The sequence below is a fragment of the Genypterus blacodes genome, unplaced genomic scaffold, assembly GCF_046128005.1.
Source record: "Genypterus blacodes isolate CSIRO-AG114 ecotype Tasmania unplaced genomic scaffold, CSIRO-AGI_Gbla_v1 ptg000233l_1, whole genome shotgun sequence".
In the NCBI taxonomy this organism is placed as follows: domain Eukaryota; kingdom Metazoa; phylum Chordata; class Actinopteri; order Ophidiiformes; family Ophidiidae; genus Genypterus; species Genypterus blacodes.
Window position 1 is genome coordinate 374,908 of NW_027467031.1, and position 12,856 is coordinate 387,763.

General features: G+C 45.6%; 1 protein-coding gene across 1 annotated transcript; it reads left to right on the top strand.

Annotated features, from left to right (window-relative positions):
• The first annotated feature begins 623 nt into the window (after positions 1–623).
• elp3 (elongator acetyltransferase complex subunit 3) lies at positions 624–11,415 on the top strand. The gene is made up of 15 exons (XM_076170900.1): positions 624–798; positions 1,148–1,247; positions 1,651–1,789; positions 1,927–1,997; positions 2,157–2,220; positions 2,390–2,458; positions 2,953–3,107; positions 5,098–5,259; positions 5,394–5,520; positions 8,968–9,161; positions 9,247–9,337; positions 9,822–9,887; positions 9,986–10,213; positions 10,372–10,453; positions 10,570–11,415. The coding sequence occupies exons 1-15, from the start codon at positions 777–779 to the stop codon at positions 10,659–10,661; spliced, it is 1,662 nt and encodes a 553-aa protein (XP_076027015.1). The 5' UTR covers positions 624–776; the 3' UTR covers positions 10,662–11,415.
• Positions 11,416–12,856: the final 1,441 nt, after the last annotated feature.

A 12,856-nucleotide genomic window follows, 5' to 3' on the forward strand; every position in this document is an offset into this window, starting at 1 on the left:
GATGTTTAAGAGAGGATTCCGCGACATCTACTGGACATTATGTGTATTACAAATGTGTGCCATTCGTTTAATTAAGCATTTTCTCGCTGAAACAAGTTATTAAAAAGTCACCAAAATATACAGAACTTATACTAAATTGAGTGTGAATCATCACACGGGTTAAGTTATAGCGCAGTTTAATGTTTCTCTAAACGTTTTTCGCTTTTCAATCTTTGTTGACGACTGCAGAAACAGATACAGTAACACTCAGCAGCAAAATAAAATCAAACAAATTAAAAAGATAAATCATTTAGATTATAAGAGAAAAGAAAGGATTCCGTGAAAGGGGTCTTAAAGGGGTCTTTACAAATAGTATATATTTGTAAAGACAGCATTTCAAAATTAAAAAAGCTAAGTAACTGCTATTCTAATTGTATACTAAATATACTAGGTATTTATGTAAAATAAATGTGCTGTAAATGACAACATAATCGGCATTGTTTAAGGATAAATAGATCACAGTATTAATATTTAGTTTTTGATCCTTTCTTTGGTTTCTTGGCTGTTTTTCCAGATATATCATCAGATATGATGCCAATCGTCCACGATTGTTGTAACGCGTTCTTTTTTTACGGCATTTCACGACAGCTCCGCTCGCTGAACGACAGAAGCCGGGCTCATACGCAACGTGGAGTTGTTTACAACATCTAGCAGCCTTCTCTGGTTTGGGAGACACATGTAAACCCTCTAACAAGAACACACTCCTGACACGTTGGATTGTGTGCCTTACGGACAAAATGGGAAAGCCAAAAAAGAAGAGTGAGTGTGTGCTACAAGCCTTTAATATCTCTGAACTCGCTCTCCTAAATGTACAGACTGCTCGTAGCTTGTTGCTAATGCTAACTACGAGCGCTCTCCATTCATCTCAACACCAGAAAATGCGTATATAGCTTAATATAATATTTTCTTACTATGACAACAGAGTCATATGTAGTTATGGAATAGTTGTAACCATGTATTTACTAAATTATTGACGTCGCTGTTTGGAAATAACGAGAGCATTGTATTAGCTGGCTAACTTGTAATTCTGCTTCTGAGTTGTAAATAATGGAGTAAGTGAAGTAGTTCTCACATATTGATGTTATTGTAACATACGTAACTCTTTCAGGTGACTTAAGTCGCGCTGAGCTGATGATGATGACCATTGCTGATGTAATCCAGCAGCTGGTTGAAGCTCATGAGGAGGGTAAAGACATCAACCTCAACAAGTAAGACCTCCTTAATACAGACATTATAACAATGATAATAACAATAATACAACTGTAATCGGAGTATTTTTTTAATTCAAAACACAGGCTTTTTTTTAGAGTTGTACAAATTTATGTTTTGTAACTGTGTAATAAAAGTGCTATGTCATGAGCATTTCTGAGATTATTTTTCATTTTTTTTAAAGCAATGTGTGACTTACTGTAACATTCAATTTCCTACCAATCAAACTATGACAGTGTCTAAATCTAAAAACCAAAGTATTGAATCAACTTTATGTGTGTTTTTTAATTAGTAGGTCACAGTATACAACATAGTGTCCTATCGTTTTGGCTTTGGGCTTGAAAACACACTCCCACCACACACTGTTACCCCTGGCAACCATTTTCATCAATTCCAAAACAGGGTGAAGACGAAGACTTCAGCTAAATATGGACTTACATCACAGCCTCGATTAGTGGACATCATCGCCGCCGTCCCGCCGAACTACCGCCGCGCTCTAGTGCCCAAACTGAAGGCCAAACCCATCCGCACTGCCAGTGGTGTATGTCGCACACACCCAAGTCACCAGCCTGTTTTACAGCTTTGAAGTATTACCACATGTGTGTCGATAAGAAGAGAATCCTCTGAGTAAAAAGCGGCTAAACGTCCTGCTCTTCTTCTTCTTCTTCTTCCTCTCAGATCGCAGTGGTGGCTGTGATGTGTAAGCCGCATCGCTGTCCGCACATCAGCTTCACAGGAAATATCTGTGTGTAAGTGACGCATTTGTTAACCTTCAATCAAATGAAAGTGTGAATTGAAGATGTAAACAGTATAGAGGTACAATGAATAGAGTTGAAAGCCATTAGATTGTCATTATCGCACGTTATTTACCATTTATCACTTGTGTGGGTCCTCTTTTTCTCTGGCAGTTACTGTCCTGGTGGACCTGATTCAGACTTTGAGTACTCCACGCAGTCCTACACCGGCTATGAGGTAAGCTTGTACACACACACAGGGTGTTCTGAACCAAGTTGTGCGTTAGATACTAAAGGTCGTCTTTGTGTGAACGAGTGTGATTCTAGATTATGATTCTGTACATGTGCTTTTGTTGATCTGACCGCCTTGGTGTCGTTTTTCATTCTGCTTACTCTCTTTCCTATAGCCGACGTCCATGAGAGCCATCAGAGCGCGATACGACCCCTATCTGCAGACACGGCACCGGGTGGAGCAGGTCAGTGCTGTGTAGAACAGATCTATGCCTCTTAAACGACTTTGTCAGGTACTAATGTTAGGCATTACAGGAAAACACATTTCATTTAGTTGATTAATGCATCAGCAGAAGTGTTTTTGCTTCTATTCCACATGTGGTTATTAATGTGCACACTGCTGCTGCTGTGTAGGAATAGCCTTTGCGTGTTTATATTTATAAGTCATGACTATTGATAACGCATTTAGTGTTCAGTAATGAGTATCATGGCTTTTACCCCTTCCAGTCTTGACCTCAGGCAGGCTGTTATTGTAACTGATGGCTCCATTAGTGTGCCGCAGCCGGGAATAAACCTTCATTAAGTGGCTGTGGCTTATAGAGAAAAATCTGTGTTGCTTCCGCTACTGGAACTCGATTATATCCACAATTATTACAAGCACATGCCAATATCTTGTTGTTTTCAAATGTTATATATCTTCTATTGTGTTACATTTGTACCTTTTATCTACATTTGCCAGTTGAAGCAGCTTGGGCACAGCGTGGACAAGGTGGAGTTCATCGTCATGGGTGGGACCTTCATGGCTCTGGCGGAGGAGTACAGAGATTTCTTCATCAGGAACCTGCACGACGCCCTGTCAGGCCACACCTCCAACAACGTGGCCGAGGCTGTCAGGTGCTGCAGAACAGATTGAACTCCAGCTTAGTGCGCTCACACATCTATCTATCTATCTATCTATCTATCTATCTATCTATCTATCTATTCTCTCTGCACTCAAGATTACGCTATGGAATCCATTCTGACCCTTAATGTCATCTGGTATTTGGACTCTCCTTCTCTCTTTCCTGTGATCTTTGTTCCTCCAGCAGAGGGCGCTGTTTAATCATTCAGATCAATGTAAGAAAAATGATCCAGGCTTATTTTCAGTGATGGAAAATCCAATGTATAGATTCTGTCCCAGCCCTCATTCCGCAGCATGTTCACATTCAACAGACTGACCCACAACCCTTTCCTCCACACATATACCAAAACCTTATAGGAACCAAACTTCGATTGACCTTCTCCACAGGTCACGCCATTAAAAGAAACCATTCACCACTCAGCAGTAGAATGAGGGGAGCCTTAATAAGCTCTCTTCACTTACTTTGATTGCTACCTCAATCCTGAATTCCTTTGAAAGAAATTAGGTCTGCGCCTGCTCTGTATGGATGAGTAAGAGCCTTCTGGATGACTTGGGAGGAGATTCAAAGTCAAAGTAGAACACGTTTGTTGAATAGACAGAATAATGGCTGTTTGTTTGCCAGAGGCGGCTATTTACGCCTCCCTCAAGCCCGATAAGACCCGAGACCTCTGCGTGCGTCTCCATTTGTGTATAATTTTGTCCCTCCCTCTGTGTTAGTGGTTGTGCGGGGCGGCATGTGTGCGTCAGTAACCTCAAAGGTGCGATTGGGAGCTTGCCAGGATTCATCCTGCTCGGCTCTCGGCAGTTTTAGTTAAGATGCTACGATTGCGTTAATTGTGGTGGCTGCTAATCAGTTTGACACAGAGGCGGTGCATGGTTTGGCTGAGGCACAGCCCTTATCTCTTTTGCAGTGTGTGTGTGTGCGTGCGTGTGAGAGAGAGAGAGAGACAGAGGGAGTGAGAGAGTGAGATGCTCATGCTTCATCATGCTCACCCTGTGCCCAATCTGATCACAGCAGCAAGCTACCGTGGCATAATCACCCCAGATAATAGACTTTTTATTGATTCATTTCAAACAATCTGGTCATCATCTGTGGAGCATAAACTCTTGTAATTGGTGTAAATCAGTCAGCAGACTGTAAAATACAGACAGCTATTGGCAGCAGGTAGAGAATGAGAAGAAATACGTGCGGGTGTGAGAGGAGCTAATGGTCAGATGAACTGGAGTGGAGAGAACGAGATGAGACGAGACGAAGGCTCTAATTGGCCACTTGTATCGTTTTTGTGAGTTCGATCAATGGCTCAAGTAAGCGCAGAATTGTCTTTGTAGCCAGATATCAGATCCCAAAATACCCACAAAACACCATCAAATGTGGAATGCTGACTTTAGACGTTCTATAGAGCGGTTCTATACGGTCCTCATGTAAATGTGGAGTCCAGCTCACTACAGCTGAACGCTCTTAGCTCTCATCGTTTCCTGCATCATGGATCAGCAGGTCGTCTTCTGCTGTGTGGACAAAAGGAAATGACTTGTACGAATCCACCGCAAGCAGTTTAAACTCTTACTAGTCATGTTTAAAGTGATACTCTGGCGATTTTCAGGCCAAACTACTACACAGGTGCATCTGAACACATAGTGAAATATTTCGACGACGTCATCTGTCTTTTGAGTGGCGTGGCCTTTATGGAACTCCGGACCGAAACACGTTGAAAGCTGTTCTATGCAGGGTGACGACATGTTTAGTAATGATTTGTTTCCTTTGTTCCATTAATGCGACGTTGAACGTAAAGCACTGATGGTTTTGGGCGTAATGACCTGGGAGAACAGAAAATGAGCCGCTTGTAAATTGAAGTTGCCAAATGATCCCTTCAAAACATTTTTATCCCCACAGCACTCCCAGGAATTCACAGTGATTTTTAATAATCTATTTAAAAAGAGTAATAATAATAATAATAGCAAATCATTTATCATGTCCTCCCTCAGGTTCTCCGAGCGCAGTAACACTAAATGTGTGGGCATCACCATAGAGACGCGGCCCGACTACTGCCTGAAGCGACACCTCAGCGACATGCTGGGCTACGGCTGCACCCGACTGGAGATAGGAGTCCAGAGTGTGTATGAGGATGTGGCCCGCGACACCAACAGGTCAGTAGGGGTCACAGGGGGGGTCAAAGGTCAGATGGAGGGTGGTTTATGGGTTTATAGAATGTGCTGAGACATTTATAGAGTTTAGACTCACATTTGACCACCGTGTGTGTGTGTGTGTGTGTTTGCTCCAGAGGCCACACGGTGCGAGCGGTGTGCGAGTGCTTCCACCTGGCGAAGGACGCCGGCTTTAAAGTGGTGGCCCACATGATGCCGGACCTGCCGAACGTGGGCATGGAGAGAGACGTGGAGCAGTTTATAGTAAGAGGCATTCCTGTAACGCTACTAAAATGTCGTGGCGACCGTCACAGGTCTTTGTGATCCGCTACAGAACCACCATAGGTTAAAACTGACACATATTTCTATTTTCATTGCAGAGTAAAATCATAATGAAGCTCAATATGCCTCCATATTAGTCCTGAATGTAACCGTAGAAACTTCTCACTTCCCATCAAATGAGCCATTAATAAAAAAAACCTATATTTGTAATTTGTAGGAAAGTTTTAGTTCCGGCGTATTAACCATAATAGAATCAAATCTAATTCTATAGTCGCACACACAGGAAGATCATTAGGTGATTGTAGCTATCATCTCTTTCTTAGGCGTGGCGTCCAAAACGAAAACAGCGGCAATCTAATGACTAATCCTACATGTAGCATTTGAAAATAGAGATGGGAAAAGCTGTGAAAGTCATCTGGCATACGTCAAGGTGAACCAACCTGGATGTGAGATAACGTCAGACGTCTCTCTCTCCCTCTCTCTCGCGCTCTCTCTCCCTATAAGCAGCAGGCTCCCCTCGTACCCCTGATAGGAAACGGGGCTATAATATTAATGTTATAATGAAGACGCACTTTGAGGCTGTGCGCACTTTCTGCTCGCTCGGTTCATTTGCGCAGTGATAAAAGGGAATTGGGAGCGATTCAAAGGGAGGGAGAAAGCGGAGGTATTACTAATTCCCGTCTGCAAAGCCCCTGCAGCACCTCATGACTCTTATCACAACGTCTCACTAGCAACATCTCTCCATCTTTCCCCTTTCAATTAACTTTTTCTGCCTTTTTACGACTGTGTGTCTGTGGGTGAGCGCCGCCTCTCAGAACAGTGACTCAGTGTTTCCCCCCACTATAATGAAGCCCTCCGCAGTTCTTTAAAGGAGATGAAAAGAGGAGAAAATGTAATCTTCCCCCGTAATGAACCCCCAAATTAAAAACAATGGACCACATGAAGTGGTGGAGAAGCTCAGCTGTGATGTGGAAACACCTGCTTGGCTCGGCTCTCCTCTGCTCTCAGGGACCGACAGCTGGACCTGGAATTGAGTTTTTGTATTCATGTGTGTGAAAGTCAAGCAATATTCTCTGCTATTTGAGCTATTTGAGGTTCTTTTTGGGGTGATGTCATCATTGACACTGGCGAAGGAAGAATGGGAAAGTTGAAGAAACGCCTCGAGGGATTTAGGTGTGTGTGTGTGTGTGTGTGTGTGTGTGTGTGTGTGTGTGTGTGTGTGTGTGTGTGTGTGTGTGTGTGTGTGTGTGTGTGTGTGTGTGTGTGTGTGTGTGTGTGTGTGTGTGTGTGTGTCATGGTAACATGGAGGGCAGCATCAGGTCGGCAGAGTGTTGGGAAGCAGATTTAAACACACTCTCTCTCTCTGTCTCTCTCTCTCTCTCTTCCGTCACTTAATTTCTTTCTCCGTCTCACTCCTGTTGCAGCCTTGCAGTTTCCCGTCTTCTCTCTCTCTCTCTCTGATTGTCTGTCTCGTCTCCGATGCCTCTGTCCCGTCTCTCTCCTCTCTGCGTCATCTGTCCTCCCCAATCACAACTTTCCGCTCTGTGCTTTTTCCTCTCACGTCTCCCCCTCTCCCCCTCTCTCCCTTCTGTCACCTCATCCGTTTTGTCTCGATCCTTTTCCATCATCCTCCTCCCCCTCCTCCCCCTCTCTCTCATTTCTTATCACACCCTCTGCCTTTTTGACTCCCGCCTCTCATATCTAATCTTCCAACCCATCATTCCATCTAGTGGGGCGAAAAACACACAAAGTCTGAAAACGCCTTCACTTTAGAACCAAAAGTCTCTCTGAATAACTCAAAACTAAAATAAATCACAAACGGGTGTGAATTGGGCACAAATGAGTGTGTGAAGTCTGCTCACCAAACACGGATCTCAGCTGTAGGCAAGAGCCGCAGCTCCTCGCCTCACGGGAAAAACCTGCAGGAGAAACACAACAAAAACAACCGTGTCACCAAAGATGGATGATTAATTTAATAAATAATCACTTCAATTTCAACACTGAGCAAAAATAATTGTGTTCATCAGTTGAGCCATTATCGCACAGATCAACTCCCAATCAGCCACCATGTGACCCCGACAGGGACTAAGCAGGAGGAGATGATGAAGAGGGGGCATGATTACAGATCCCACCTGGTAGATTCTCACGCTTTCTGACAAGACTGGGAGGCAAATGCTGCAAACTTGAGTCAAGTCATTGTGGACGTACGTCAGACTCAACAGCCCGGACCCGTTGACGCCACCAGTCGGGGTCGTAGGTCCCCTCATCAGGGTCCTAATAGTCCCTCGCACCTGTCCAAAGCTTTGTGGCGCTGTGTGCTTTTCAGACCGTAGCGCCCAAATGGTGTAATGGCCTCCTGTTAGCTCTTTGTTCGCTTCATTCTGTGGACTCGGGCCATAATTGGTTTGGTTTGTCTGTGAGAGGTGCTGTATAAATAGATTGTACTTATTTACCTAACACAGAAAATATGTAATAAACCAGCTCAGGCCTGCAGAAGCACCCAGTCCCTGTGAGAGCTGTGTCATCTCAACATGTCGTGCTGCTTTCCAGTCATTATCTCCAGCTTGTATCGCTCCCTCAGGGGAAGGTTGGCGCCTAATGGTTGCTACGATCACATCAGCAGGTGTGAATAGGAGAACTTTGCATCCTCCTCGCACCCGCCACAGTCACCCTGTTGAACAAACTCCATTACAACTTCCTCCCAGCCAGGCCGGAGATGTTCCCTCACTTATCTCCTGTGTACAGATGCTCCCTGTCCTGAGGGGAAGCGTCCCTAGCGGGGTTTCACTCTGCCAACCAACCAACGGGCCCTGAGATAACAGGATCCAGGACGGACATGTGCAGAATCACGATGGAGTCTCTATTAGTAATCTTTCGTTATCGCCAGATGCGATACCTCCCTAGAGCCCCTTTAGGGTTTAATGGAGTGCCACATTTGACGTGTCCTCCTGATGTTGTGGCCTATTTTGGAATATGTTCCGGTAAGCGATGAGTGGGGGGGGGGGGGGGGGGGGGGGGGGGGGGGGGGGGGGGGCGCGGTTTCTGAAACAAACTATTTTCTACCGGTGTTTTGTCACCGTCTGGCCATGCATGTAGTTCAGAACTGCTTTAAACCCTGCGGGGTTTGTTTTATAACGTCTGTCATCTGCTGCTTCTTTCACTTTCCCTCCTGAACACAGAAGCTCCATCATTATGATGGTCAAAATGAACAATGTTGCTACACCGTTAAACACTAAATTTCAGTCCATTAAGTTTATTACACGACACAGAGACATGGAGCGGCGGTGAGTTGATTACAGCTTTCATAAGAAATCGGAGAAGTTTGCCGAGGCCTTGATAACTGGAGTTTTCCCCCGTCTCACCTTCTGAAATGACAACTCCTGAATATTGGGTGACTACAAGGTGTGTGTGTGTTTGTTTTGATTGAAGGAGTTTTTTGAGAATCCAGCTTTCAGGCCAGACGGGCTGAAGCTGTACCCGACGCTGGTGATCCGAGGCACGGGTCTGTACGAGCTGTGGAAGACGGGTCGCTACAAGAGCTACTCGCCCAGCGCTCTGGTGGACCTGGTGGCCCGGATACTGGCGCTGGTGCCGCCGTGGACGCGAGTCTATCGGGTGCAGAGGTGAGCGAACGGATACAGAAGCCGTGCAGATGTCTGAAGAGTATTTGTGATTGAACGTGTCTGCCGTCTCACCTCCTCTCCTCAGGGACATCCCCATGCCCCTGGTGAGCTCCGGAGTGGAGCACGGTAACCTGAGAGAGTTGGCCCTGGCTAGGATGAAGGATATGGGCACTGAGGTGAGACTGGCGTTAAAGAGAAAGCTGATACACTTCTCCAGCTGGGACGTGATCCAAATGGATACTATAAGACTTCCATGAGCCGAGGAGCACAGACTGTTATTTATTGCTAGGAGGAGGATGAAATACTAAGTTAGTGGAAAGTAGAAAGCGTCTGCGTCACTGGATGCAGATACACTCAGACGTCACCCAGCCTGAAAGAGCCAGTTTAAGTTAACAAGGCCCGGCTGCACAGCTCGCCAGCTCAATGAGCAGAAGGCCCCGTGCCAGATTCCATTAAAGAAAGAGTCGGGATAAGAAGCCTTATCCAAAGCCTCCATCAGAAGATTCCTACGGGGCGGAAAGCCTCCGGTAAGTTTCCATTAGTGGCGGCAAAGGTACAAATCCACTCAACGTTTGTGTCTTTCTCTGTGTGTGTGTGTGTGTGTGTGTGTGTGTGTGTGTGTGTGTGTGTGTGTGTGTGTGTGTGTGTGTGTGTGTGCAGTGCCGAGACGTGAGAACCAGAGAAGTGGGCATTCAGGAGATCCACCACAAAGTGCGGCCTTACCAGGTAAGCGTCCTTCAGAGGGAGAGTGTTCAGAGTAACGTGCGGCTTTGAGATCAACTTACTCACTTTGTGTATTCACGTCGACGTGTGTGTGTGTTCAGGTGGAGCTGGTGCGGCGGGATTACGTAGCCAACGGCAGCTGGGAGACCTTCCTCTCCTACGAGGATCCGGAGCAGGACATCCTGATCGGCCTGCTGCGCCTGCGCCGCTGCTCCCCGGAGTCCTTCCGCCCCGAGCTCAAAGGGGGCGTGTCCATCGTCCGCGAGCTGCACGTCTACGGCAGCGTCGTCCCCGTCAGCAGCCGAGACCCCAGCAAGTTCCAGCATCAGGCAGGTTACACACAGACTCACACTCACAACTTCAATTACTCTACCAGCTGTGCGAGTGATAGCTTTTCCTCCTACAGTGTTCAACTTTGATGTTCCAAAGAGAAAATTCCGAGAACCGTTTGAGGAATGAGTGATTTTCGATTTATCTCCCCGTGTAGGGTTTCGGCATGATGCTGATGGAAGAGGCAGAGAGAATTGCGAGGGAGGAACACGGCTCGAGCAAGCTGGCTGTCATCTCGGGTAAGAATATCACAACACAGGAAACGGCGACAACCGGCTGTGAACGTCGTGATTCTGTGGCGTCGGCACTTCACACTTTTAACTTTGTGTCTTCCGCGCGTCGTTTTGTGTCGCAGGCGTCGGGACGAGGAACTACTACAGGAAGATGGGCTACGAGCTGGAGGGGCCGTACATGGTGAAGGACCTGTACGGACCCGGGACGGACTGAACCTGAACGGGGGACTTTGATGTGGCTGATGATCAAAATCAGGACACACGTACACAAACGCACAAATCATTGTATTTATATAAGGACGGTATTCATGGGATGGGACTCCTGCGGTAAAAATGGTGTGTGTGTGTTGGGGGGCAGGGGGGAGGGACACAGGGGGTCATTTGTTAAATTTTCATGGCATAGAAGGAGATGTGGTTGAGCTCATGAATCAGCTTTTATCAGGTCCACAGCAGATAAGAGTGTTTCATCTCCTGCGTTGTTTAGATAAGGAGGCTATATGAGGCAGGACGTGAGCGGTGAGGTAAAGGAAATTTTTACGTGAAACCAGCGTCACAGGGATGAGTGGAGTTGTAGCCCCTCCCCTCCCCTCCCCTCCCTCACCTTAACAAAGAGGAGCAACCACCCAGTGCCTTGCCGATGAGCGCTGCGTCTGTGAGCAGGATTCAATTTGACGAAGAACCAGAAGAACATGTGTCGTGTCAGGCCAACATAATGGTTCAGTTGTAGATAATCATGTTTGGGTCGCAATCCAAAAGAAGAAACCACGAGTCAAGCATTCAGTAATGGATTCTCAGTGCATGATTGAAATCTTACACATCTCTAAATTGATTATTAGTGTCAAATGAAAAGCTTGAACAAACCTCTCACGTCATCACCTTTGTTGTTTCTCTGTCATTCATTCTTCAAACGTTTATATTCTGCCGGTGGCTTCCAATGTCTGCTTCAGGAATAAAATATATTTCAGTTATATTTGTGTCCTCTTTTCCCAAACGACGACATTCAAACCTAAATCACAGAGCAGCCCGACACATTCCAGCTTCCTCCGTTCGCTTCCCGCCGTGACGGTTTCCCCTCCTACATCATATTCCCCTAATGTCAAAGGGTCCCGGCCTTTACGGGGGGGGAGACCCCTGATGACTACCCTGTGACTGTCTCCATGGCTCATTTCAAACAGCCATTTCAATTACATCTTCATCATTTATAGTCGATTGAACATTGACCGAGCGCTGCGAGTTACAGGAAAAGGGGTTTGTCATCTGAAAAATGGCCGGCAATAAAGACGGGAGTCGTCGTATAGCAAACCCGTGTCTCATATAGACTCTGGCTCAATGGCCGTGCGTAATTTCCTGGATGCGAGCAGCCGCGTCGTGACTTTGCTGGGCTGTGAGTTAGTGTTGCAGCACTGACGCATTGAGAAATAGGCCAGAGTGGCTTTCTTTCTTTCTTTCTTTCTTTCTTTCCTTCTCTCTACGCTTCCTCACTGCCGCTATCAGCTGTGAAATCTGAATGGACTTTCCTCCCCGGAGAAGCCGCTGACTCGGTGCCGAAGCTGATTTGTTCGGTGGAAGAGTTCGAAGAGTTTAATCTTCACCTCATTGCAACACGGCGACTTGAGTGAGGGGTTTTTGGAGAAGTTGTCGACAAAAAGGTTGCCAAAGTTTAAATCAGTGGAAATAGAGGTTGGCTTGTTGGGATTTTGTGGGAGAAGCTGCCGCGTGTGTGAGTGCGAGTCGAGTTGGTTCCACTGTGGAACGACTCGTTAGCATAAATTAAAGATGCTTTTTAGATGAAGTTATGAAGTTTTAGCCTTTTGAATGCCAAATATCACTTTCACAACAAATGAGGTATACTTACAGTAAAGAGAGATGCTGTTAGACTCAATACTTCCCCATGATTGTGTCTCCTACTGAACCAGACTGAGAGACAATGGAAAGGCTCAGGAAACCTCAGCAGGTGATTTGAGTTAATGAGCTGATTAGAGTGAGACACTGTGAGGATACTAGATGGAACTTTATCACTAGATTAACATTTCTGAGAGACAGAGTTTGGGGTTTTCATGAGCTGTAAGACAGAATCATCAACATTATAACAAATAAAGGCTTGAGATATTTCACTTTGTGAGTAATGAATCTATAATATATGAGAGTTTACCTTTTTGAATTGAATTACTGAAATAAATGAACTTTTCCACCATATTCTAATTTATTGAGCTTTTGAGAAGACGTGCTTGGATTGGAAGCAGGAGGCCCTTTTATGGAAGTATTCAGTCAGAAACAGTGCTGAGTTGATGATTCAAGCAGCAGAAACAGTTTTTATCTTTTATACATAAGCAAACACCATATGTTAAATGTGATGCTTTCTTTATAAAGTTTGTCTTGGCAGAAGTTTGAACTCTAATGAGAACCCTT

Bases quoted from the DNA above. Each gene is read 5' to 3' on its own strand.
- elp3 (XM_076170900.1), top strand. From the start codon at position 777: ATGGGAAAGCCAAAAAAGAAGA. The intron at 799-1,147 runs GTGAGTGTGTGC...TAACTCTTTCAG, and splicing joins GGGAAAGCCAAAAAAGAAGA to GTGACTTAAGTCGCGCTGAG. The intron at 9,162-9,246 runs GTGAGCGAACGG...TCCTCTCCTCAG, and splicing joins CGAGTCTATCGGGTGCAGAG to GGACATCCCCATGCCCCTGG.